The sequence below is a fragment of the Salminus brasiliensis genome, chromosome 1 (assembly GCF_030463535.1).
Source record: "Salminus brasiliensis chromosome 1, fSalBra1.hap2, whole genome shotgun sequence".
Taxonomy (NCBI): domain Eukaryota; kingdom Metazoa; phylum Chordata; class Actinopteri; order Characiformes; family Bryconidae; genus Salminus; species Salminus brasiliensis.
This window is the reverse complement of record NC_132878.1, coordinates 57,003,624-57,031,019: the sequence shown is the minus strand read 5'-3', so window position 1 is coordinate 57,031,019 and position 27,396 is coordinate 57,003,624. Positions and strand designations below refer to the sequence as shown.

At 39.8% G+C, this 27,396-nt stretch overlaps 1 protein-coding gene across 7 annotated transcripts in view; it reads right to left on the bottom strand.

The window, feature by feature from the left end:
* The window catches only part of syne2a (spectrin repeat containing, nuclear envelope 2a), an 85,560-nt gene that overhangs the window by 36,612 nt on the left and 21,552 nt on the right, over positions 1–27,396 (bottom strand). For 5 of the 7 annotated variants that reach the window (XM_072682753.1, XM_072682775.1, XM_072682783.1 and 2 more), the window contains 37 exons: positions 26,511–26,692; positions 26,191–26,275; positions 25,597–25,706; positions 25,233–25,359; positions 24,385–24,527; positions 24,142–24,295; positions 22,625–23,214; positions 22,027–22,176; positions 21,779–21,929; positions 21,254–21,412; positions 20,941–21,108; positions 20,253–20,354; positions 19,217–19,420; positions 18,144–18,665; positions 16,922–17,188; positions 16,647–16,811; positions 15,913–16,125; positions 13,048–14,685; positions 11,376–11,567; positions 10,788–10,943; positions 9,941–10,176; positions 7,787–9,830; positions 7,328–7,662; positions 7,001–7,145; positions 6,426–6,626; positions 6,083–6,324; positions 5,271–5,421; positions 4,766–4,909; positions 4,542–4,682; positions 4,237–4,419; positions 3,927–4,064; positions 3,603–3,788; positions 3,387–3,509; positions 3,061–3,243; positions 2,159–2,248; positions 1,083–1,184; positions 64–141 (listed from right to left, as the gene is read on the bottom strand). In XM_072682753.1, coding sequence (XP_072538854.1) covers positions 64–141; positions 1,083–1,184; positions 2,159–2,248; positions 3,061–3,243; positions 3,387–3,509; positions 3,603–3,788; positions 3,927–4,064; positions 4,237–4,419; positions 4,542–4,682; positions 4,766–4,909; positions 5,271–5,421; positions 6,083–6,324; positions 6,426–6,626; positions 7,001–7,145; positions 7,328–7,662; positions 7,787–9,830; positions 9,941–10,176; positions 10,788–10,943; positions 11,376–11,567; positions 13,048–14,685; positions 15,913–16,125; positions 16,647–16,811; positions 16,922–17,188; positions 18,144–18,665; positions 19,217–19,420; positions 20,253–20,354; positions 20,941–21,108; positions 21,254–21,412; positions 21,779–21,929; positions 22,027–22,176; positions 22,625–23,214; positions 24,142–24,295; positions 24,385–24,527; positions 25,233–25,359; positions 25,597–25,706; positions 26,191–26,275; positions 26,511–26,692 — 10,200 coding nt within the window. The remainder of the gene's footprint in view (positions 1–63; positions 142–1,082; positions 1,185–2,158; positions 2,249–3,060; positions 3,244–3,386; positions 3,510–3,602; positions 3,789–3,926; positions 4,065–4,236; positions 4,420–4,541; positions 4,683–4,765; positions 4,910–5,270; positions 5,422–6,082; positions 6,325–6,425; positions 6,627–7,000; positions 7,146–7,327; positions 7,663–7,786; positions 9,831–9,940; positions 10,177–10,787; positions 10,944–11,375; positions 11,568–13,047; positions 14,686–15,912; positions 16,126–16,646; positions 16,812–16,921; positions 17,189–18,143; positions 18,666–19,216; positions 19,421–20,252; positions 20,355–20,940; positions 21,109–21,253; positions 21,413–21,778; positions 21,930–22,026; positions 22,177–22,624; positions 23,215–24,141; positions 24,296–24,384; positions 24,528–25,232; positions 25,360–25,596; positions 25,707–26,190; positions 26,276–26,510; positions 26,693–27,396) is intronic. The other 2 variants (XM_072682755.1, XM_072682762.1) reach the window with 2 other exon arrangements.

Below are 27,396 nucleotides of genomic sequence, written 5' to 3'. Positions count from 1 at the left end.
CAACTAATCAACTACTTAATTCACAGATTTTCTAAGTTCATATGGCAAGAAGACAAAACCTACCTTAGTGAAAGAGAGCTTAACCACAGCAGTTGCCTCCATTTCAGAATGCTCATCATCCAGTACAATCTCATCTGGGTCCTGGTGGTTTAGATAGGTTAGGATGAGAACAGTGTTAAAAAGCAGATCTGAGGAAGACAGAATTCATCAAGGAGAAGAGGGCAGCTGTATCTGACAGGACCAAGCAGCTTATGTTTAGAATGGCAAATAGCGGTTGAAAGTGGCTGATGTGACCTAAAAAGGTAAGAAAAAGGAAATATGTATACAGAAATAGTGAACATGAAAAATCTAACAAATATGATTTATTACTTTCCCCAAATACAGTTAATCAGTCAAGACATGTGTGGTGTTTCTAGACTAAGTCACCCGTCACAAATTAATTTGCTCCAAATACACTGACAATCTAAGCCCAGTGTCTGTTAGCTACATAAGCCTAGGATCTCCCATTGTAAACCTACAGTCATATACCAAACATCTGCACATACGGTAAGTGATAAATCAGGTTAATTCGTTTTTCTTTGCTAAATTATAGCTTGAACACGTTCTAATTTAAATGTAAAATGTACTTGAAGTGATCAGTTTAATGTTTTTTAAACAGCTGATATCACAAGAAAACACATGTTTTAATGCCATTTGAAAATGATAGCATGCTTTCAAACAAATGTGTTTTTTATCATTATTGTAAGGTTTTCAATAATCTTGTAATTTTTACTGTATTTTAATCTGCATTTTTGTTTGTTAGTTAAGGAGGAAAGAAAGGAGGAAAGAGTTACGAAGATGAGCTATGTACATACAGCTGTGAAAGGAAGGAAGGAAAAATATTAGGCACATAAAACCAAAGTGGAATGTGACCTGGAATAAGCAAATATCAATAACCAAGAGTCAGAGTGCATTTTTGTAGTTTGGAAAGAAATCAGTGTGAAAAGCAAAAGGATTTCCAGACCAAGGTTGTCCACCAAATCTGTTTAGGCCAGTGAAACTAGAGCCACCTTTCTCAAGATTAAGAGACATTTCTTTTGTACCTCTGGAACACTGCATGTTAGAGTCTCAGAGGAAGACGAGTGACTGCTTCCATCCTCATAATCATCATCTTCGTCATTATAAGGTCTTTCCACTGGAATCTGCTTCATGGTTCCGGGAATTTGTGAGGCCAAGGTTAAAGCATTAAACAAATTCATTCAAAAACTTGTACTTTCAAACTACGGAAAGGGTTTTAAGTAGCATCAAAAATATTGTTTGAATTGTAGCAATAAGGTTTAAAATAATCATCAACAGCAGTCTTCATCAGAGAGAAGAACCATGTTGCATTCAAATGTTCTATACAGTCATGCGAAAAGGCTAGGACACCCCAAAAACCTGTGTGATTTGATAGAGATAACTAAATAAAATAACTAAATAACTTGTTACTACCTAAAATGCCTAAAATTAAAAATCAGGTGCACCACATCAACTGCAATTAGAACAATTAGAACAAACAGAAATCAGTCGTTCCACTGTCCGCTAAAGAATTTACAAATACAACTGCCAACATGGCCAGATCAGGCTGTCCTAGCAAGTTCACCCCAAGAGTGGACCGAAAGTGCGTAAAGAATCCTAGAATGTCATCACTGGATCTACAGGTAATCTTTAGAAATTGCACTTTATTAATTGTATTTTCTATTAAATGACATTTCTTCAGTTTTATTGGTTTAGTTATATTACCTCCATATCCCAATATTATTCAATTGAAGATCAAAAGTCAATATGTTTAAATATATTAAAAAAGACAAAGGTTTCCCAACTTTGTCACATGAAAGTATATAACCATAGCCTGCAGGAAGAAGTTATGAAGAACCCATCTTTTTAAGAATGTAGTGAAAAACTTTGGATGAAATGGAGGATCATGAGGACAGTCTGAAATTACATTGATCTAATTTCATCACCGTGCTAGAACACCTCATCATTTGCAGACAATGTTCAGATGGAATATGAGGCCAAGTTATTTCAGATTTTGTGATAAGAAAAACTCTCAATAAGTATTCAGCTATGCAACGCACAGCTGAGTGTATTTGAAATGTCCTCAGTCGTGCACTTGAATAAAACTGGATGTTAAACTCACCATCAGATTTCCAGGGTACTGAAGAGCTAGGCTGGATGCCGTTGCTTGCTCAGAGGGAGAGATAACATCAATAGAATGACCAATAGCAGCCTGCAAGAAGAGATAAGTAAGCTTTACATAATACTGCTCAGATTGAAGAAAAAAGGAACAAATGCACATGGTTATTCAACAGTGAGGACACATGGATTACAAGTTAAAAAAGTGATAACTAGTAATTGATGTTATTAGGTATCATCACTGGCTGATAATAAACTTGGTTGATACTAACAGCAATACTTAACATTTCACATGAAAGCTTACACTACAACACATTTATGAAATGTGTGACTTGCTTTAAAGATGCATACATTATTAATTTTTCATCATTTTGAAACAGTTAAATATTTCATTATTTTTTGTAACTATTTTACATGATAGAGTCTCCAGAGACACTAATTTTTTAAATGTAGTGTTAGGAGTCTTGCTCAAGGACTTTTATTGGTACAGTGGTGTGTTTGAGTGTGTCGACAGTTATTGGTATCAAAGTGGTGTTGCTTCCTGGTTTAAAAATTAAACTCCCGTGAGCAAGTAATTGATAATATCCTCTGTGCTTTATACTTAAGTGAGCAGAAAAAAATGTAAATGCCCATCAGCTGTAATTCCAATATCAATATTCTTATTTAGTCACGGTAGCCATGGGTCCCACAGATCCCCTTCACTAAATGTGCTCTCAAACTATGGGATGCTTCCCTTCTTTTATTCACACACGTTTCATGTTTGATTAGCTACAGGGGACATGTTTACTACTTAATGACAAAATATGTCATTTGGATTTTTGTTTAAACAATGTTTTAAAAAAGAACAATAACATATCTTCACTGCCATGACCGACATGCAGGGTGTAAGTATGCAATGGTACAGACCTTGAGTTCAGCAGTCTGGTCTTCAGTGAGTTGTTGTAGATCAAGGATGGGTTGCTGAAGCTGCTGGGCTTTTTGGAAGGCTGATAACGAGTGTTCTGCTCCTGCAGGCAGTCCCAGGCCAGCCCTGCATCTCTCAATCTCATCTATAGTCCTGTTCATGACCTGAAGGTTGTCTAGGATTACCTGCAAAATGTGACAAAAATTTGTAATTAGCAGTGCTTCTGAAAAAGAATAAGATCTCGTATATAAAATAGTTACCTCTGTTTATCAAACCAAACAAATGGCCACAATTTCGTAACCATACATGTGATATGGAATGGACTTGCCTGTCTGTTGTGGAGATGTTCCTCTAAGGGAATATCCTCTGTGTCCACAGTAGATAAGATGGTTCTGATTTTTGTTAAATTTTTCTCCATTGTCTTTACTTCTGCTTCAATGGCATCCATTTCCTAAAGAGACAGATAGAATACATATAAAAGGCATGCAGAGAGTGGTGGTTTGTTCCAAAGGTATTGGACATAGCAAGGGACTGTAGTGCTTACCGCTGCTGCATGCTGGAGTTGGGTGAGTGGCTCCAGAGCATGCCGCTGCATATGGACAACACGGGTTTGGACCTGCATAAGGTTCTGCTCTTGAGAACTGGTGTCACACACTGCTGAGATCTCCTCCAGTGCAGGCCCAAAAGCCTCTAGAGCTCCCCGTATCCCCTCGGATTCATCCAGCACCACCTACACACCAAACAGTCTGTCAGATAACTATATAGCTAAGGCAAAGGATCAGCCACCATTTGTAATTCGACAGATGTGCTGTCCAAGAGCCAAGAAAAGGTAAGCTATTCAAAAGGATATGTGCACTAGTGGCCAGACCTGTAAGGAGTTGGCATGACTGTGAAGGCACTTGGCAGTGGTGTAGGTGTGAGGGGTATCCAGCCATGTCTGAGCCTCAGCCAACCACTGGGTAGAGCTGTGAAGAATATCCTCATACTCTTGTAGACATGGAGGGATCTAAATGCATTAATAGAGATCACATAACACATAAATACATTTGAACATTTGGGGTAAATGTTCAAATTTGCCCTTTGCTTTCATTTCACTTTACTTCACTTTAAGCCTCCTCTAAAATGATGGTACTTGCTGAATTCTGACTTTGTGGAGTACGAGAACATGCAGGACTTACTCTGCTAATAAAGGCAGTCCTCTGCTCTGCCTGTTTGGCTACATCCTGGTAGAACTGTAAAGGTTTGGTAAGTTCATCCATGAGCATGTGAGCTCTCTCAGGCTGATCCTCAGCCAGCTCCTGAACCTCAGACTCCAGTTCTGCTATCCGAGAGTGCCACTGGTCTAACTCATCCCATACGCGCTGTATGTGTGTAGAAACACAAACATGTAAGCACACATACAAGAGGATAGTGTCCAGATTGGATGTCTTTTTTACCCTCTGAGTATAATTATGAAATAAACATGTGAAACATGTGAAAACACCTTCAGCGTGTTCTCAGCTTCTTGCACAGTGGAACTCTTCTTCTGCAGAAGGGCCTGCACACAGTTTAAGCCCACAGTCACTTCGCCCAGCTGCTCACTCATTCTGTGGAGAGGGTTAGTACTCTCCATCGCCTGCCTCACCTGAAATGCACAGAAGTCAGTAACCATACTAGATGGTGCAATAAAACTTTTCACATACATAATAAATCACAACTCTTATATACCTTCTCCTTGACATTCTGTAAGCACAGAGTGACTTCGTCATGTAAAGTCTGGATCTCTTGAGGTGGCTCTTTGCTGCTTTTTTTCACTCTGTTCATAATGTCCTGCAGTCTGGCATACTGAGAGCCCAGCTCAACTTTTATTTCCTATATTAAGAGAGGGGCAGACAGGTGAGGCATGCTTCATGGCTTGCACCTGTCAAAACATCCTTTCCACATATATATTTTTTTGTTACTGTTACTGTGTGAACATTTCATGATGAATGGATCAACAGACATTGTCCAAAAGTATTTGGAATTGTTACACCACTTGCAAAGGTTTTTTTGTGGATATGAGTGGTCCAAAAATGTATTTGTATTTAATGATATTTGATATAGTAAAATTGTATTTCTTCTAAACAATTGTCTAAATACTATGTCTCAGCATTAAGCAGATCTGCAATATTACCTTAAACAGGTTCTGAGAATTACATAATACACTTTTTATAGTCATAATGTGAGCACACACCTGTAAATGTGAGGGATCTGACTGGTTCTGCAAGACACACAGCAGTGAGAGAACACTCTGCTGTACTGCCTTCAGCTCTTCCTGCAAACGACCCCACTCCTGGATCTCAGACAGCACTTCACGTCTCACTATGCTGCTTTGTTCTCTAAGGCTGTGAGTACAAACACACATCATGATTTGGACTAATCAGATATATTCAATAAAATACAAGTAAAATCCCCCAATCTTTTAAATGCCGAAGTACTAAAGCCCCAAACCACAGATATTGCATACATTAAAAAAATAAACATAGTATTATGAGTATATAAGTGAAAGGGTGTGAAACTTCAAACACTGTTGTTTTCTTATTCAAACGATAATACTCATACGTCAAATGTAGTTGTAAAACGAGTTATAAAACTTGACTTAACTTCTATTTACTCTACAGAAATTAGACACCCAGCCCAGAAGCCATGGCCCGCAAAGGACAGTAACACTGTCCAGTAAAATTGGTATAAAACTAGTACAATTACAAAATATGTTTGTATTTCTTCTTGTTAAAGTTCTTTGCTTTGCTAGGCTAGGCTGAACTATGCTATATGACCACTATGAGCCGTTACAGTGATATAACCCAACTAATAAAAGCATAACTTGCAATTTTTTGCCACCATTAAGGAACTCAGATACTCTTTACACACCAAAGAAGACCTTTAATAATACTCAATAAATGCATATGATGGGTTTAAACTGGAAAAAACTGATGAATGAAACACTCAAGTATTTCAGGACTAAACTGTTGTTTACAAAGCATGCATAGTTGCACATTGTCATACCTTCGACAGCGGCTTTGCAGTGACTGCAACTCCTGACTCATCTCAGTGGGTTTGTTAAGCTCCTGCAGGTTTGTTCCACAGCGCTGCAAAGAGACCAGGATGAGGTGCTCTTGGTCCAGTGCATCCTGAAGTTGCTCAGTTTGGGCCAGAATCCATTTAAGGTTTCCAAGAGATCTCTTCACTTTGGAAAAATCTGTAAGGACACCCTGAACACGCTCAAGAACTTCTCTGGATTTGTTGATCTAGCAGACAAGACAAAAGAAAATCAAAATACTCTGTTCTTTAAACTGAATGCTGAGTACAATGTTTGGTTATAATGTTACATGAATTTAATTGTTTTTACCCTTAGCCAAATTTCCTTCCATTCTGTTTTTGTATGCGTCACTCTGGATTTCAGGGCTTCCAGTCTGCGTTGCAGCATGGCCCAGTGCCTCCAGAGATTCCCCAGTGTCTGATCAACAGCTGCATTACAGCCTGGGGCCAGGCAGCTCTCTCTCATCTCCTCCAGTCTTCTACTCATGCTCTTCAACTCCTCCTGAAGTGCCTACAGTATATATGTAGAGTATGATAATTTCAGTCACTCATCAAAAGGGAATCACTTGCCATTTTAATTGTTTTGTTTTTTTATACATTTTGTATTTACAATATTTAACGTTTATTTAAAGTTTCTTTGTATCAGCATATAAATGCATATATACATTAATAAATGTATTACTCATGTTCTACAGCTTTCTAAGTAATACTAGAATCCTCTATTAGAATCAACAAAACATTTTGATTTGTTAAAAACAGACTCAAAACTTCTGAACGATAGTGTACAACGTCTTAAACATGTCAAATTGTGTAAAATGAATCCATGCCCTAGACAATGTTCACTTTCACTATCACTGTCATTAAAAAAAATAAAATAAAGCACACCTTAATATCCCGGAGCTGGTCTTTGCACTCTCCTAAAATTGCTGGCTTATGATTGAAGCTTTCGGAGAGTGTACGATCAAAGTTTCTGAGAAGTTGGTTCATTTCATCATGTTGTTTACTGCGACTGGACTGCTCCTTTAAGCACCTGAAAATGTGGTCCCGATCAAAAACATTACATTCAAACCAACAAACCACTCCGGTTCAGTTCACAGAGGTTTTCTCATAATGCTTTTGGGCTTTTAAGCCTTTATAAATGATTGCTGAGAGAACATGCTTTAATTTTATAATTATATTTATTTGAATAAAAACATGAAAGGTCCTAACTACCTCTGAAGTGTCTTCAGTTTGAGCTGAATATGGGCTTCCAAAATAGCATCATGCACAAGAAGGTGGCTGATAACTTGGATTTGGAGCTTCTCAGTGAGAGAGCTGGAGAAGCAGGATTGTATGGGCAATCTGGCACGGATTTCATCCATGTGAGCCTGGAATCCATCAGATAAACTGGCAAGGGTTTGTTGAGTATGGCGCAGTTCTTCCATATAGTCTTTGAAGCTGGCTGAAGGAATGAGGAGTCTGAACTCAACTTGCTGCAGGAAACCAATAGCTTCTTGAACAGCCCATAAGTAATCTTTCAGGGCCTCCTTAGCCTGGATCAGTTTTTCCTAGACAAAATTAAGTGACAAAAAGTATGAAACACTATAGTTGGTGCACATATAGGCCTTTTGGCCCTAACACAATTAATTCTAACATTCTGTTTGTATCTCTATATGATGTAAAAGCATTTACCATATGCATCTTGCATTCTTCTAAAGTTCTTCTCCCCATGTCAGTGGCTTTTCCATAGCTTTCAACTGATGTGCAATCTTTGCAGCCTTCCAACATTCTCAATCCAGAGTCCACAGAACTCTGAATTGCCCAGTACTTTCGTAATGCTTTAACAATGCTCTGGTCTGTGGGTTCCAGACAGCTGATCTGCTTTAGCTGGTGCTTAGCTTTCATAAAGTGCCCAGTCAGAGCAGACAGCTCCATAGGACCGCTGAGATGCTCCACTAGAGAGTGCTCAAGGCTTTTAACCTCATTGCTAACAATTCGCTCCCAGGCAGCAATGCTTTCAAACAAGCTTTGGATCTTTTGCCTCTCTGAGTTTAGCTGGGATGGATAGAGGTCACTAGATAGAGCCTCCAGTTGGTCAGCGGCCTCTTGACAAGACATCATCAGCAAGGGCAACTCTACTAAAAGGCTCTGACCTAGTCTGAGTCGCTTACTGATTTCTATGCTCATATCTGAGACCTGAGAAACTGTCTTCCTTATTGCCTCTCTGTAGGTATCCAAATGTTTCTTGGAGGACAGGTACTTTTCATGTTCTTTGGACTTTTGGTCCAACAGCCTTGCTCTACCCTGTAAAGCCAGGATAGTGCATAGCAGATCTTTCCTCCGATGCTCCTGGCAGTGCTGTGCTTCCTGCACTTGTGACTGATGCTCCATCAGCATGTATCTTACAGGCACAAATGCAGAGAGTGACTCTTGTGTTACAGGATACCTTTGCTTTTCAAAGTCAGTAGTCATTTGGCGTAAGCTCTTCTGGATGGCAGCAAATTCTTCTGTAGAAGACTCCTGGGCGTGCAAGAGTTCCTCCAGTTCCCAGCATGAGGCTCGCTTACATCGCACAATCCCAATGATCTCATTTCGCAAGGTGGTAAGTTTGTCAATAAGGTGGAAGCTCTCTGCCACAGTAAGTCCCTGAATCATGTCCTTTGACTCATTTAGAATTGTCTGAATGGTAACCATCCGTCTCTCAGCTTCTTTCAAGGTAGCTTTGTGCCTTTGATGGTGGACCTTCAAGTCTGCAATGGTGGTTCCGAGCTCTACTGCTGCACATTTACAGGACTCTTTCTCTAACAGTGAGGACACCCAGGTGCTACTCTCTGTGATCTGACTCTCTAGTCTCTGTCTGGCATAAAACATCTTGTAAAGTTCTGCTGAAGAAGAGTCTGACTTCTCTGAGATCATACTGTACAAATTCTCTAAAGCCTCTAGCGCAGAAAAGATAAAAGAGGAATCCCCCTTATTGAGTCTGGCAGTCTCCTCTCTCAGCTTTTTAACAACAGAGGAAAATTTGGATCTTCTTGATGAAATGTCTGCCTGGAGTTTTTTCATGTTGTTAACCTGCTGGTTAGCCTCCTCAGGAAAGAGAGATAACTTCTTTCTCCTGGTGACTTTGTTCTCAATTTGTTTAGCCCAGGTGAAATAGTCTCTAATAATCTCTGTCAGCGAGTGGTCACTGGGAATGGTATCGTGAGTACCAAGCTTCTCCTGCGTATGATGCAATTGAGATTTCACATTTTCTAAGGCTTGCTCAAGCTCCTCTCTCTCCCTCTGCCCCAGTGAACACTGGAAAAGACCCTGACAGAGTTCACAGAGGTACAGGTACCGTTCATTCATTTCCACAAAGTCAGATAATGCCATTATTCTCTGTATGGTATTTTGGCATTGTACATGTGTCTGAGGGGACTGTGAGGGGAATGTTGTCTGCAAAGATGACAGCTCACCCAGCAGCACCTTAGTATCCTTTAGTAGTATAGAAGCTTCTGAAGTACAAATGTCTGCATGCCTCAGACTCAAATCTGCAGTCTCCTCCAAAGTCTGCCACTTCTCTTGCAATGTCTTCACCTGGAGTAGGCATACCACTGGGCCCTCGGTCTCACCTAAATGGGTTGATACCTGGCTGCATGTTTGCAGGAGTTCTTCTAACAATCCCTTCTTTTGCTCCATGGTCTTTAGGAATGCATGCAGCTTTTCTGCTTGAATTACACTGCTTCTCAAAGAATTCCTATAAAACAGAGACAAATGTTGGTAAGTTTAAAACTGAAAGCTGTGAAAATGTTTTTTGACATATTGAAACAAGTACATTTCATTGGTCATATCTAAGATTTAACTTACAGGCTTAGTGAGTCCAGCTCTGTCTCCAGTTCCTGTAGAGTGTCTTGCAGTGCCTGTATTTGCTCATAATACTGTGTAATTTGATGGAGCTGGGCCTCTTTAACTTGTACTGTAGCTGAGGCGTCAAGCAGCGCTGCACTCCATCTACCCTCTACAGCTGGACTGTGCTTGGAGTGACCATTGCCTACACACTGAGATAGTGCAGCCACCTGATCCACAACACACTGTCTGCAGTTCTGAAAAAGAAGTAAGACAGAAGGCGATTTTGTACAATAAACAATGCGCTGTCTGAACTACAGTGGAGGTTATTGGATTAATGGGACATCTATAAACCCTTAATAGGGTAAAAGCAACAATTTTATGTTTCTGGAAAAGGAAACGCACATGAGCTTATGCAACACCAACAGGCTTGGCAGGATGGAAGATAACTAAGGCTTGGCACCATGGAAGATAACTAAAGTAGAGGAAGGCAGCATTTTTTCCTTGGTAATGAAAAAAGTTTAACATCCACTCAAGGAGGAAGGCGTGTCATTGTCAAAGCCTACAATCAAGCGACGCCTTCATAAAATTAAATGCTGAGCTTTTACTTCACGCCTGCCAATGGAACTGGGTCACTGGTGTTTATTAATGATGTAACTGCTGATTGCTAACTACTGATCAATAAGTATTAGATAAAACTGCTGGATCAGTAATAGTCGGCTCGTACAAATGGTTGAAGTAATTAGCATTGCTTTTAAAGGTTAAGATGCCTGCCCTGTTTTTCTTTTTGCTAGATTTTGAATGATCTTTTCATGATTAATGATGTGGTGCTTTGTTGATACCCATGGAAATCCTATAAAAAGCATACTTCGGCTTCCTGGAGTTGCTGGATCATAAGTTCAATGTTGAGCTGGGCTGGCTGGTATCGACATCTCAAAACTCTGAGAACAGTCTTTTCCAGCTGTTTCTCTGTGTCTGTCAGCGATTGTTCCAGGTTCCAGGGAGCCTGTCTAGACTGACTGTCCTGTAAAAACAGAAAATATATGGAAGACAAGAATCTAAAATGCTGGCATGACTGTGCTTGTGTTTATTCGGCATCACAGGATAGCACAGGAAACCACACTGCTCAAGCTTCCTTCCTGGGCAGTCTCTTTCCAAGATCGAGCAGCATCAACATCAACATGACTATCCCAATAATGACACTTCAAAGTTAGCCAGTGTTATCTGATAACCACACCATGATGTAACCTCTCATTATACTGTAATGAGAAATCATTTTTTCCCATTTTTAAAATGCAAGATTCTTTACATTTTTCATGCAAGCCCTGAAACAGAGGTGTGCGGTTAAATGAATGAAGATAAAGTTATGATATCAAAAGAATTAATTATTAATTTAGATTTTTTTCTAACTAAAAGCCAACAGGGAACAGCAGATTTGAACATCTTCAACACTCACTGTGGAAACACTGCTGGTATCAATCAAAGGCTGAACTGCTGTAGTGATGTCCAATAAGGTAGTCCACCCTGATGGTCCGGTAGGCTGGTCTTGGATGTGTCTCACTCTTTCCATACTGCTCTCGTTGGGGACCCCACTTAGAGCATCTTCACCTTCAGACACATCTGACTTGGAGCTGGACATTTCCTCTAGCTATACAATTAGAACACAAAAAAGTTGCATTAGAAATCTATGCACACACAGCCACAGCGAATGTTAACACTGACTGTTTTACTAGAGGAAATCATGTCCCAGCTCCACCCATGTGAGCATGAGTAAGTCCCAGTGGCAGTTGAAGCAGGAATGCAGTCTTTTTGAGAGTAAGGCCATCCCTCTGAGAGGCGTGGTGTGTCTTTAGGCCTCAAGCAGGGTGTAGAGCAGCTGCAGTTCACAGTGAAATTGGTTTCGATGATCCCAACCTAATGAAACACCTGAATTGCACTTGATGACTCTGGATTTGGCTTGCTGACACATTTACCAATTTTGAAGACAAGACATAAATTGTTTTAATCATAGTGCTCAACCAAAAGTAAGCATCTGTCATGTTAATAAATTAAACAATTCTTTAATGTAGTTGCAAAGTGTTTAGATAGTAAAAAGAACCACTGCTACTACTACACTGCACTAAATAACTTAGAAGTGGGCCAGACTGTTGCCAGATGCACTACTGGTGGAACCAAAAAAATACAATACTTCATATTTTTAACAAAACAATTAATTATCGTAATGTTAGTAATTATGTAACTTTTAAACCATTAACTTCTCAACCTCTAAACCGCTGCTTGACTACTAGTTTTTATCACCAGATCTAGTTAAAATTACTGGCTCTCGTATCTTGCTCGTATCCACTACTACACTATATGGGCAAAAATATAGCTTGTTCTGTGTTTGTTGTCTCCACTGTCCACTGAAGGCTTTCTACTAGATTTGGGAGGATTTTACTGCATTTAGCAACAAGAACGTTGGCGAGGTCAGAATGTTGGATCTTAACAAGCCCACCTCATCCCCATCTTCCCAACTCATGTTAAAAGTATTAGATGCAGCACCATCATTCCAGAGAACACAATTCCATTTTATACTTCATACCTCTCAAGCCCACGCCTGGCATTAGGCATGGTATCAATGTTCACTCTAGAGAGTCCTATTCTATTGGCAGTACTTTTTACATCTGTGTCAAAAATGGGAACAACTTAAAGTAGCTGAATGCATTAATTAGAAGGGATGTCCTTAAACATTTGGACATGTAGTGTATTTTAAGTTACCCAAAAGACATAGTGAAGCAGAATAAGGCCAATCTGATACAAGTTAAAGCTACAGTTCTCATAAGGGTCGTTAAAGAGGTGTCAAACTGTTTAATGTCGATCACGACCTTTATAAATCCTATAACAATAACAATAACACAGTAATACTTCCATTTCGAAAAAAAGATTTCCACATGTCAAACCAGCAAAAGGTTTCAGAAAGAACGTTCTAAATTCAGGTACTCTGAAATAACCTCTGCTGAATGTCAAATATGACCATCAGGTATCCTTCATCACATCATGTCAAAATAAACCCCAATAGAGGCAAAAGAAAACTACTGTATTATGAATTAATTAATAATCTAATGAAAGTCACATAAATGTACAGATACCTTTATGTAGATGATGCTGTGTGAATCCTCTGACTGGTCGCTTAAGCATGTTTTAGCAGGAGTGCTGAACAGCTGTGATGGCAGTGTGGTAGTGGACTCCAATTTGTGACTTTTAATTGCTGCTGAATCAGGAGTTTGCTTCTGACTGACATGCTCAATGTCTATTGATTTTATTTCAAGAGAATCGTTCTCTATGACACTGGTATGGCTGGTGCCCATATGGCCCATTCCTGCTGCAGTAGCCTGTGTTCCAAAGATTCCATCTGTCTCCACCATTTGCAAGGAGTTCAATACATCATCCTGTGTGGTGTCCATAGCCTCCACTTGTTTAGTATCTGTAGTTACATCCTGGGGCTCTGCAGTATCTTTATGGCTGGATTCTGCAGACACAGTACATGCTGTGGCTGTAGTGTGTGGATGCCTTGTGTTAGTTGTAGGATCGTATAGTGAGCTGGCTGCACTCATTTGTTTGGAGCTATGTGGCTCCATCTTCTTGTCATCTTCATAGTTTTTCTTATTCAAAGCCAAAGTGGAAGGTTCTGAGCAGTCGCTATTATGAGCTTTTACCTGGTTAGTGTCCAATTCATTTGTCTTTTCTTGTGTCATTATAGATGTGGACTTTTGCTGGTAGGAAACAAATTTGCCATTATGCTGGCATGTCTCCCCCACTGTTGCATTTTGCAGTACAAACGCTTCTACAATATTTGTGACTGATATTGCAGCAGCCTGGTGATTATCTGTGGCCCACTGACTTGACTCTTGTACTTCTGTTTCTTCAGTGGAACTCTTTGTACTAACAGGCGTTTGATGTTGTTGAGTGCATTCATTTTCAGCATGACCTGGTTGCACTGCTTCTGGAAGTGCAAACTGCGTTTCCTCAAAACGATCTAGCGGTTGCATAGGACTCCAGGTTCTCACACATTCTGGCTTCTCTGATTTAGAGTCCATGGGTTTAGCAAAGTCAGGATAAAAAGGGACATTTCTGGAACAGAATTCATGAGCATTCACAGTTTCAGGAGACTCTACATGCTCGTCAGGTCTGAGTATGGGTTGATCAACATCGAGAACGATGGTATAGACTTTTGCAGATTCTGGACTCCGAAAGCCAGACTTGTTTGAATCAGAAACCACAACGTCTGTCTCTGGTCTACATATTTCTGATGCTGAGCCATGTGAAATTTCACTTTCTTTTTGGAAATTTTCATTTTCCTGGCTGAATGTAATTTCATCATCAAATTTAGCATGTGTTCCAGTATCTAAAATTAGTCTGCCAACTTTCTTGAGAGCTGGCTCATCAGTAGAACTTTCATCCTCACGTTGGCTTGCTGTAAAATCAGCAGTACTCTGTGTGGTTTCTTCAAATTCTAGATTTCTCACTTCTGTTTTAGTGATCTTAATGTTGGGTGACACTGAAGTGGAATCTACAGAAAGCAACACTGGTGTGGAAAAAACAGTGTCCAGAACAGTGGTCAAGTCAGGCTTTGGAGCCTCATAGCATTGCTGAAGAGGAGTAGTAATATCAACCATGTCTTTTGTTACAGATGATGGCTTCTGATCTTGCTTTGACAACAGGGTCACATGTGTCTCCTCTCTGATTTGGGTATCTTCCATGTCCTCCTTTATACTGCCAGCAGCCACCTGCATCAGATCACAATGTTATCACAGATACTCAAATGACTCCTTATCCAGATCCATCTCTATGTACTGAAAACCACTGAAACAGTTTTGTTGCCTCAGCAACACATAAAGTTGTTTTTTTTTCTAAAATGCCTGTGAGGAACTCAGGAACATCTGAATAACTTGTACATTACATACCCATTTAGAGCAGCTGTGTTATTCAGAATCCTATGTTGCACATTTCTGAGATCCCATGGTCACAGTGCTATCAGACTAGCATCGCTATAACAAGCTGTAATTACTCTGTAACAAGCTGCAAACAAACTCTGTAATTATTCGTTCTCCTTGTTATGTCCTTGCTCCTTGCTATTGCTAGATGGCCATCTACCGTTCTTAAGTGCTTTCCCTACTTAAACACCCGCTAAACCTAGTGATGAACTTTTTATATGCACAGGATTACCTCAAAATAAATTTTTAATCAGTTATGGCTGCTATTTAACAGGTCAAAGCGGTAACTGTGTTGCTCTTCCTCACTTAGGGTGCTGGAAATGGCTCAAATACACTGAATCGTTCTCCTAAACTTTATCATCTCCTTATAGGTTTTTAAAACAAATTTGTTAGCTCAGGTATCCTAGGGATTAATTAACCGCTTATAGGTTTGCTGCTCTTCCTCATTTAGGGTGCTGGAAATGACTCAAGTACATGTTAATGTTATCCTAGGGCTGCTATCCATTATTGATTTAATTTATTTTATTTCTTTTTATTAATTACATTATTTGTTATGCTTCTATTATTCTTTATGTATGCTTCTGTTTATTGTAAAGCACTTTGAATTGCCACTGTGTATAAAAAGGTGCTATACAAAAAAACTTGCACTGTGCTGTTTTGTCTTGCCATCCCTAAATAATCAGGTGTGTTCGTACTAATTGTCGGACTGTAGATAGATATGTTCAAAATACCAACCTAAAGGTGTGTTTTTTTCTTTGTAATAACTGTGTTAGTAACTTCATTACAGTTGTACTACAGAACTAGGTTTTCAGGTTTAAAGTATATGTCCTTAATTTACTGTAAAAAGTCTCATAAGCCTACATGACAGTATCACATGACAGTTACAGTATATCACAGTTGAAATACTGAATAGTTAAAAAAAACTTTCAAGCCTGTTTAAATGATATTGCGCAAGCATCATTCCTCGGCTCTACAAGTTAATTTGCCGTTACTTAAGAAAAAAATATATTTACTGCTCACCTCAAACATCTTTTCACCTGTCTTCTGATTTTCAAGACAGCTAAGCTGTTTGTGAATGGACTCTCGTAGCATCACTCTCTTAGTGAGCAAACTCTGGACGCTCAGAGACAGGGCTGTCTGACCCTCTGTAGTGCAGCTTTTCAGCAAAGCAGCAGCCAATGCCTCAACATCCTGCAGTTGCTTGTCCTGTTGTCCCAGAGCCAGAAGCAAAGCCTGCAGTGATGAGTCAAAATATTGTTTGAATCTATGAACAGAAGTGTGTGCAAACATAAACTCCAAGCTTCAAGTAAGTTCATTACAGCTCCAAACACATCTCAGAATGCTAAGTAGCACTTTCAAACACATTAGAAAATGGAACACATAATAAATGTGAACTGGATTTGGGCCTCCTGTGACTGGATAAATGTTATTCTATCCTATGCAATTTCCATCTATTTATTATTGATAATCATTGCTAATTACTGAACAAACACATACTTATGGTGTAGCCTGTTTTGATAATGTGTTTGATTTTTGTTCGCACCAATATGCTCTTGATCTGAGGTGTCTCTCAGGCTCATTGCCAAAAGTGTATGTTTTTGTTGCTAATACTGGTTTGAGAAACACAATGTGAAATGTGCATAACGTCAAAATGTTTAGATATGTACAATGAATATTATACTGGACAGAAAGTATCTCTGGTGTACATATGCATTTTATTAGGATTAACAATTTGTGTATATATGCAAACTCACTTGTAGAGTCTCCACTTCAAACGTCTGGTCTTGTGTATGAGGGCACACTAACACTTGCTCTTGCATTCTCTTCTCCAAGTGGTCCAGGATTTCACCACACTGCTTCAGCCTGAGGCTGCAGCATTGTTCTTTCAGAATACTCTCATTCAGACCTTTGCACATGTCCTGCACATATTCACAAGAAAGACACATGTACACACGCAATCTTGAATACTATGAATTAGTCATAACATCTGGCTCTTAAACTTAATGCATCTATATACAAAAGTGCTCACGTTAAGTTGTACAATCAGGCTGGAGACACTGTTTTCCAGACCATCATAGGACGAGCTGGGGTTCTCTATAATCGGTGCATGCTCTTCAATTTGGTCTCTCTGTGTTGTTATTTCAGAGTTCAAGGCTTTGGCTGTGTCCAAAAGGCCAGTGGCCTTCTCCAAAGCCTCCTGCTTCTCAACCAGCCCTGACCAGGGAAAAAGAACAACTAGCCCTGCTTTTTGTTCTTGTAGCTGCTGAAGTCTGTTCTCAACCTGCTGCAGCTGGTTCTGAAAGGAGAAAGAATGTTCCTCTTGGTCTTCACCATTTAGGCTCAACACATGATCACACATCAATCATTGCATATGGCTTACAACAGCTCTGAAAACATGTAGCTGAAAGAAATGTGAATTTGCTAAGCTTTGCTATGTGCTCTGAAGCAGTCTTCTTTTTCTCCCTCTTTATATCAATTTGAGCACAATCAGGATTGTGATGGATCATGTCCAGAGTCTCAAAATGAGACATTTCTGAATGTTTCTTGAAGATACTTTCATATGTCCTAAATGATCCATTCCAATCAGAGAAGCAATGTGACTGTCTGGCATAAGAGAAGTAAAATTTGAAAAGGTTAAGATAAGTTATTTAGAAATTGGTCTATCCTTGGCTTTGGAAATGTTCAACCTTTTCCGCAAAGCAATTTCATCTTTTTTTTTTTTTTGGCAAATTGGTCATTTTTGTCTTGCCTCTCTTTTAAAAAATCCAATGTCCAAGTTCTTTCTGCAGTCGATAAAAATGGCAGAATAAACATTTTTTTGTGTGATAATTACAAAAAAAAGTTCAAATGAACAATTAGATGCTTAGATCACCCTAATAGTCATTACGATTGTCCTAAAATGGTATGTAATTCTAATATATGTGGCATAGTTCATTTATCTATGTTATCTTTAGACTGGTGGCCTGTCCTCCTGCTTTGTTCCCAAAGATTCGGGGTAGACCCTGATCAGGAAGAAATGAATAAGAGGATGGAAGGATGAATGGATGTTATCTTTAGACCTTGTGAACGTGTGGACAAATATTTTTATGTTTTATGTTTTTTCCACGTTCAATGTCAGTGAGTAATTTGAATGCTATTGTACTTGAGATCACTAGTTAAAATATGCCACTGTAATATAACACTGTATAATGTGATCACATGCACAAAAACATGATAAAATTTATATGATCGTCCTGTGAAGGATTGCTTACCGGCAGCCCTGTCAGATTCGCCTCAATGTTTGCCTTTTTTTTCTCTATGTTTACATCCAAAACATCAACCAGTATTCCACTGGTCAAGGTTCCAGTGCTTTCTGCCTTGTGTGTGAAATCCTGCATCTCTTCAAGGAAGTCATTGTGAGCTGAACTTTCTTTGGGTGATTCTTCTGTTTTGTGACAAGACAAAGCTGCTTCACCCTGAGGATGCTGAGGATCAATGAAGTTAGGTTGCAGGGGTAAAGCATCTTGGGTTCTCTGAACAGTGGAGACTTTGAAGTTAAGATCTTCTATGCCTTTATCTTCAGCATCTTTGACCTGTGGCTTTCTGAGATGCTCTGCCTGTTCCCTCCTCAGTATGATCATCTTTTTGGCTGCAAAGATGCTCTCCTGCAGACGGGCTCCATCTTCAGTAAGAGTGTGCAGACTCTCTGGGCTGGCTACATTGGACAGCAGAGCTAAGTTGTGCAGCACAGCATGCCCCTGCTCAGCTTTTGCCTGAAGCTGCTCAAATAAGCCCTGTGGGAGTAAAATGTCATGTAACCTGCAGTGCAGTAATACATCCTTAAAACATGCGGTTACTATGAGAACAAAAGCAAATGAAACTTTGACATTAATTAAGTCATTATTTCTCACTTGATCAGTAAAACAAATGGAGAAAGTCTGTCAAATGACCAGATTCTAGACTTTCGATAGTTATCACATTTGTATTTGTAAGCCAAAAAGAGATATTTTATCATGTTTTGAGTTTGATGAGAAGGCCAGGGACCCCATGCAAATAAACCACAACCTAAGTTCTAAAATGCTGGTTTGATCCAGCTGAACCTTGTGCATGGATAACATAGTGCTTTTATTGACATAATATGTGTTATATGCTTGCACATGAATAAAAAAACATCAAGATAACTTTTGTCTTTTAGCTGGCATCTTTTTGGCAAAACACACTTAAATAAAAATGAATAATGCAAATGTAAAGCACCATTTAAATTATTAATCATTTCTCAGTGAAACATTAGAGAAGACTACCCAGCTAAGACATCACCTTAACATTTTACTTTTATTCTATTCACCTGAATATCCTGGAAGAACTGTGGGCTTCCAGATGCAGTGAGTGCACTAAGGGCATCTTTTATTGCCTGTACAGAGGACATGCACTCCGTCATGCTGGCTGCCACCTGAGCCTTGGCCGCCACCAGCTCCCTGAAAACATCACTGGTTTCAGAGAAGAGCTCCTTCACCTCTCCTATCCTCTTCATCAGCTGGCTCCCAATCACCTAGAAAACACAGCAGAGCATATGGTGATGAGCCAAAGCATTATGACCTCCTGCCTAATATGCTAATGGTCCTCTGCGTGAAGACCTCTGAGTTTCCCCTGTGTCATCTGGCACTATTATATGTTAGCAACACAACCGTTAGGTCCTGTAACGTTGTGTGGTGGAGCCGCATTGGAACAGAATTGTATAAATGGTGCACATGTACCCAGTCATCTTTGTGATGTCAAAGAAAACAGGACTTGAATGGCCAGGTGAACTTTTTCCATTGTTGCAAAGTGCAGTTCAGACACTCCAGTGTCCACTGTAGGAACTTTGTACAGGGTATGGGCACTCTGAACATTCTACGGCTTTGCAAACCCATGCGTGACACAATCTTCCTGTAACTATAATGAAACATTTCTGTTACTTGTGCCACATTATCCCTTCTGTCACTTTGACCCAGATGAGAGAGTCTTTGTTGATGGTGCGCATGATTGAGTAGTCGTTCATGTTTTGTCCCTCCTTAGACCCAATGATGGTAGTTACTCACCACTTCTGACCTCATGCCTGATCTCAAGCCTTGCCATTTCAGAGATGCTCTGGCCCAGATGTCAAAGTCACCCAGACCTTCTGCCTATTTCTCCGACATCCAACAATTTTACTTTGAGACTGTTTAGTTAATGTTGTTCACCTCATGTGTGAGTGTTCATTATCTTTTGGCTTATCCATGTGCATGTGCAGTATGGAAAAAGAGCAGTGGGTAGTAACTACAGCAACAATTAACTATTAAATACAGCCCACGTTTTCTTCCCTTCACATGCACTGACCAGTCCTTAGGCCTGGGTAGACTCACCTGTAGCTCTAGTGGGTGCTCTTTGCTCTGAAGCAGCTCCTGGATCTCAGCAGACCTGCGATGAAAGCGGGCCACGTTGTCCTCCTGGGTCCTTACCTCCTCCTGTGGGGGAAATTGGAAAGAGAAATTGCAACCAAAGGTCTAAAGCTTCACTAAATCAGTGTAGCACTGAAATTAATTTATTTAACAAGCCTAGGTAAATGACATAAAGCTTAGCCCTACAGAGAGTGCGAGGACTGAGCTGCTAGAGACTGCATGGAAAAAAATGAATGAACAGGTTTTCCAAAACTTTTGTTCATGTAGTTAATATAGCCTTTCACTGCTCAGCTCTCACTCCTGAGATAAATAGTTTTAAAGAACTCATTTTCACAAATGCCTAAGAACTGCAGCAGGTAGAGAACCAGCTTAGCTGATATATTTGGTTAGAGAGAAAACAGTGCAGCACAGTGCAGCACAAAAGAACAGGAAACCTGTGACATCATTTAGATGCCAAGTACTTGACACAGCCTCAGAGAATGTGAAAAGCGCCTTGAGTATATGTTTTTGCTTTTGGCCCACTTTAGTCTGTCACTAACATTTGTCTTTCAAGTTTGGCTAAAATGACAAAAACACAGTCAAAGGCTACAAATATAATAACATGACAGCAGACGGGCATAAATCCTGCTTATTTCTCAGCAGATAAATTTACCTGCATAGAAGTGACCTCCTGTACTGTCTGAAAGGGTTGTGACTGGGCAAGTGCTATGAGCTTGCAGGTGGTCCAATCATCCACCTCTCTAGCCAACAGGAGGAGCTTATCCCAAAGGGACAGCCCAACTTGCAGATTGTCTAGACGACAGTCTATCCTCTCGCTCACCTGAGGAACAAGTGATGAAGAGCATATGTCATGTTCTAGACATATCCTGTTTGTGAAGTGAAAAGAAACAGTGTAATGCAAGTGGTATCAGCAGTATCATTCTAAACAGTACAGCTTAATGGTGTTAGGAAGTAAAGCAGCATACATCCAGCCAGCGGTCCATAAGTGCATCAGCTTCGCTCTCAAATGGAGCCTCCGGACAGTCTGGAATCTTCCTAATCTGAGACTGTAGCTGTCTGCACACTGCCCTGAACTCCTCCACCTTGTCTCCGACAGCACTCAACTCCAATTTAATATCGTTAACCTACACATACAAAAAAAGAGAGAGAAAAAAAAATAAGACACACATAAATATAATAAAACATCATATGAGAACCAATATGCATGACATTTAATAATTTTAACTTTAACTTCAATCAATTCATATATACAAAAGTCAATATCATATCATAGTACATACCTAATAAGTAACAGTAGCTAATAATTCAAATAATTCAAACTAGTTTTATTAGATTTGAACTGAATACTATGTATCATCTTGTATGGTTAGTTTGCAAAAATGAATCTAAGCGAAATATGCATTTGGAACATTATCTGGCTAATGCTGCCATCTACTGCAACTAAGCAGAGTATTACAGTGTACAGTGTATAAGAATGGTACAGCTCATACACGAGTCAAGAGCCGCTGGAGGTTGTCTTTGCCCATGTAGGAAGCCTGTTCACTGATGGTCTGTTCTGCTCTCTGCAGGGTGTCCCCCAGATGACTGCGACAGTTCTGGAACCTCTTCAACAGCTCTGTCAGGGAAAGGCACTCCTCCCGACTATGCAAAACCAAACAACATAAATGCTTTACATGTACTGCTTGGCACTTTTGTACTGTATAAGCAACCAAATTATAATTTTCAATAGTGCTCTGACCTTTCAGTAACTGCTGTGTGTGTCTCTTTCCACTGTGCCTCCAGCTCGTTGAGGTCATCGTGTCTGTGTGTCTGTGATACATCCTGCACACTTTGGATGTCTGAATGCAGAGCGGTTAGCTTACTCTCTATGTCTGTCAAACAACGCAATCTGGAGGGAGACAGATATGCAAAAGTTAAAACACCCCATTAAAGCCTTAATATATATATATATATATATATATATATATATATATATATATATATATAAATATATATATATATATATATATATATATATATATTATATATATATTTTTAAGCATCTGGTCATTTGATTGAACAATATTGGGAGATGGGGGTAATATAACCAAACACAATATGACTCCTAAAAAAGACACAGATCTGATTTTGTCAAAGCCTAATGAACACAAATATAAATCTTTTCAAATCAAAATAGAACCACACACTATAAATGATTCATTTAAATGAATGAAAAGTGCTGCAGCAATCTACTAAATTCTTTACCAATACGCTCCCCACAAAATTTTTAAAATAAGGCTTGTAATGCAATGTAATGTTGCAGTATGGTCAACCCAGAATGTGCCTCCTGCTCTCACCTGTGCTGCAGGGCAGGAAGAGTGGGTTCCTTTAGGCCCTGTCTCTCCAGCATTCCCTGCAGCTCCCTAAGCGTAGCCTGCAGGGCTTTCTTCTTCCTATCCAACATTCGCTCCCTCTGCTCCTCTTCCTCCTTGCCCTGTGCTCCTTTCTCTGCCCTGCCTGCCGTTATCCCTGCTGCACGTTTAAACAGTGTACACACTATGTCCTGACAGCTTCCTATTCTAGTGTCCAATGAGACGCACACCCCTGCGTCCTCCAGCATATGGTCTAAATCTTCAGCTTTCTCCTTAGCCTCTTGGAGCCTCTGTTGGATGGAAGCTGCTGGTAATGCAGAGGTCTCTGATGTTGTGGGAAGCTCCACATGCAGCTGGTGTAAAATGGGCAGGAGATGTTCTAGAGCATCCAGAGCTGACTGTGCTTTCCCTAAATTATTCTTCAGCTGCTCCAGGTGGTCTGTGCAATTCTGAATAGTGTGCTGCAGTGGCAGATGGGTCAAAAGCTCATCTTCAGTCAGGCCTGCAGAGTCTGCTGCCTTACTCTCTGAATCAGCGAGAAGTTTCAGTTCCCTTTGAATGTGTTCACCCACAAGCTGGGAGAAGGACAAAGCCAGGGTTAGTAAATTAGTCATATTATCAAAAAAGGATTGTCTGCACTTGTAAAGACACTACGAATAACAATGACCAGAAATGCCAAGCCAAGATATATGGTGCTTCTTTACTTTCTCAATGGAGCTATGCGGCTAATGACTATAGTGCCCGTGTAATAGCAGCATAGAGCAAACTACCTAAAAAACGTCCTAAATCACCAAACACTTGCCTCAAACCATACCCCGTTGTTAAATAATCTCAACTAGACTCGCTTATATGGTTTCTTATACTTTATGACAATACACCCATAGGCAATTACATGGAGTTGGAACCTCCTCTGCAGCTCTAACAACAGTTTAGAAATTCTGCAGTTATTGAGTCAGCATTGGAGTGAGACTTTTATGCACTATGATCCTCAGCACTCACCGACCACGCTCTGTAATTTTACAAGGTCTGACACTTTGTGAGTTGATGTGGTTCATAAATGTTCCCCTTTTTAACAATGCCACTCACAGTTGATGGTGGAATATTTAGGAGTAAAGTAATTTCACCAACTGACTTGTACCAGCAATGGCGTCCTATAACAGTACCACGCTGGAATTCAAAGAGCTTTTCAGAACCACCCACTTTTTCACTAATGTGTGTAAAGGAAGACTGCATGGCTAGGGGCTTGTCTGAATTCAGTAATTAAGAGGTGTGTCCCAATACTTTTGTCCATAAAGTGTATGGTAATTTTCACATATAACAATATTATGCAATGACAGAAGTCTATTTTGCGACATGAGTGAAGCTACATGCTTTACATACTTGACTGGCGTAAAAAAGCAAACTATGGACACCAAATATGATTTGGGTATTGAACTGCATTTCTACACTTTGAGCAAGGGCTTTTTTTAAAGACTGCAGAGTAAGTTCATAAGATGCTGTACCTTTATGCCTCCATGTAGAGCTCTGGATTCTGTGAGGACAAAGCCAGTGATGTCCATTGGTTTTTGAGTGAGCTGGTTTAGCTGATCAGATATCAGTTTTATATTAACCTCGACTGGCTCCAACAGCTCCAAAGCACTCTCCAGTGACTTCATCCTACAAAATGAATATTTTTTGCACTTTGTGGTACTATACAATTGGCCAAATATTGTGTACTCGTGCGTGAGTGGTTGTATGTGCATTACCTGGCCTGAAAGGTGATCTGCTGACCTCTCCACTGCTGAATGAGCAGTATTCTCTCTGACTCAACATTGCAGCCATCATCCATGTGTGAAGAACTCTGGAGATCAAGTTCTGACCACAGAGCCTCTGTCTGCTGTTTCAGTGTCTGTACACAACATAACAGCCAGTCACATTTACCAGTTTGTTTTGACTTTTTTTATTATTTTGTTTTTATTGTATTAGTGTAATTTGGTCATTTTTGAAACATGTGGCATTCTGGTTATAGTTTAATAATTACTTTATTCTTGATGTTGTACAGTTTTCTCTCGTTTAAAATAAACTAACAGCTTTTTTAATCAACACTATATATATTAGCATCCTACTAATATTATGATATTATATGATATGTGATTTCTTTATTGAGAATTGGTATACACAGCCTTAATATACAAAGCTAATCAAATATAAAACATCATATTTTCAGCAACTTTTAATATACAGTTACTGTCATAAAAAATCTAACCCACCAATGAGGTCTGCGCAAAAGTTTGGGCATCTTACAGTAAAAGCCCCTTTGGCAGAAATCACAGTTCACAAATGTTTTTGTAGCCAAAGTCTTTGAATTGTTGTAGTTGGACCCTTTTATCCCTGTTCTTTGCAGAATGCCTCTAGTTCTGAGAAATTCTTGGGTTGTCTTGCTATACAGCATGTTTAAGGTCTATTCACACATTTTCTATGCTATATAATATTTCTATGCCATAATTATCTGTTAATTCCCATGGTAAATTTCCCAACTTTGAACATTTTGAATATTGTAACCCTAGGAAAGACAAACTTTTAATTTAAAGCTGGACAGAAACTAATAGAGAACCTGGGCTTCTTGGAGGTGGGCATTCAGGGAGGCATGTGAGAGACTGGAGCTTGTAGGGAACCCTGTCTTCAGATGCTCACTGTTCATCTGCAGCTGCTGCCGCAAAGCTGAGTGGGCAGCACTGTGGCTATAAAAAAGAACAGATAAACCCCACTGCAGCAAAGGCAAAGACTCACATTGTAATAAGCAACTGAAGTCTGTAACACCATCCTTTCCTTCTTTAAATAAGTCAGTTATATATATATAAATGGCAACTTCTTGTAAGCTCCATCAGAATTACACATACATTAAACATACAACAAGCCAAAGAAATACAAGCACAAACAGTGCTCCTACCTTCATGAATCAGTGAAGCTGGACTTACTTGCTGTGAGTTTCCTGTGGGGTAGTATTTTCTTCCTGTACTTGGCTAATGTGAATAACAGTCCTGTTGGGGGTTTGTTTGGTACCCACGCTGTTGGCCTGAACGACACCCTGCGGGAGTGGGGAAAGATAAGGCTGAGTTACAGGGTCACCAACTCCCAAAGCAAACGTGTGTGCTATCCAACAGCCCTATCCAATTACATAGGATTAACATTAACAAGCCACGGTTTGGCTTAAGAGGGTCAACCTCAGCCTATCAGCAATGGCAACTTCTTGTAAGCTCCATCAGAGTGCTTAGAGACTGCAAAACATGAGTACAGGAACATTTACGTTAACATTTTTCATCTAAAGGAAGTGCACATCAAACACTGTGCATGTGACATAACTGCTCCTGTGCAAACTGGCATATATGTGTGCAAATGATGGCCAGTTTAAAAACCATTATTACACCATTTGAAAGCCTTATCTGTCCTTTTACATTAAGTAAAAGATAATTGTATTTTTTAAATGCTACATTTCTTTATTTCTTTAAATATATTGCACATACAACCACAAACGCACATGCATATATATGCACATGTCAATGTGCATGTACCTGTAAGTGTGCTTGGCTCAGTGATTGGTCAGCAGGCAGTCTAGTCTCTCTCAGCAGGGTGCTGTCCTGAGTTTGCTCCCCCCTGCTAAGAACACACACATACACATTAACCCACTCACATGGCACATTAGGTTCAACCAGTCCATAGGGTGGAATATGTGAAATACATAGGAACAATGACTAAGGGCTGTGGTGATGCCTCAATGTACACCTTTTGGATGGTTCTCACTGTTGCCTTAAATAAATGCGGAATACAACTTCCCCCAGGTCCACAGGTCCACATGTGCAGTATTCAAATGAACCACCACTCCAGGACTTACCTGTGCTGGGGTAGCACTCTGTTGCTGGTTGGGTTAACATGGTACTGAACAGTCTCTAGTTTGCCCCCACTCTCCCTCAGATGGGTGGTGGCCAGACAGGAGCTGGCTGATGTCTTCAGCGTGTCACTAAGCCCCTGCAGAGCCTCCAGACGTCCCCTAGGCTCCACGATCAAGGAGCATGCCTGGAGGAGGTGGCACAACACAATGTGCATGATTCTGCAGTGCAGTATGCATTTGAAATGGCAAAGCTTCATCTTTGGGATCTTTAGTACTACATTAAAGTACAGCTGCAATTACAATCAGTACAGAATTTGTTAATCTAGGATTGAGTCTGTAAATCATGTCCATCCCACATTCTATTTCATCAGTTGTTTAAAACACAGTGTAGTAAAAAATATAGTATATATGTGTGGAAATGTGTAATAGCATAGCTCTGCAACTCTACTGTCTGGCTTTGTGCAGAGGCACTTGTACGATGACCGTTTTGAAAGGGAGGTGACAATCCCATTAGAGATAATAAGGCTTGCTAGAGACTAAATGAAAGTGATTAGACACTAAGTGTTTACTAATGCAAACATGCAAACAAGGTGCTTCTTCTTACAGTCTGCCCAGACATGCAACACAGCCATCAATCATAACTGCACATCAAATGGCTTCATGATCGAACACAGCAGGAATCTCTGGGAGCTCTACCAAATGAGTAATTAGACTTGGAGGTATTTCAGAAATTCTGTGAAGCACAGTTATGTGTCACTACTTTAATGTTACAAATCTATAATGTGTAAGTGTATTTTTTGTTTAATGCTTTTTTGTAGGCTGAGGCTGCATCCATACAGGTACCTTGCAACTATGCTCTGTAAAAGAAGGAACAACCTAAAATATAAAA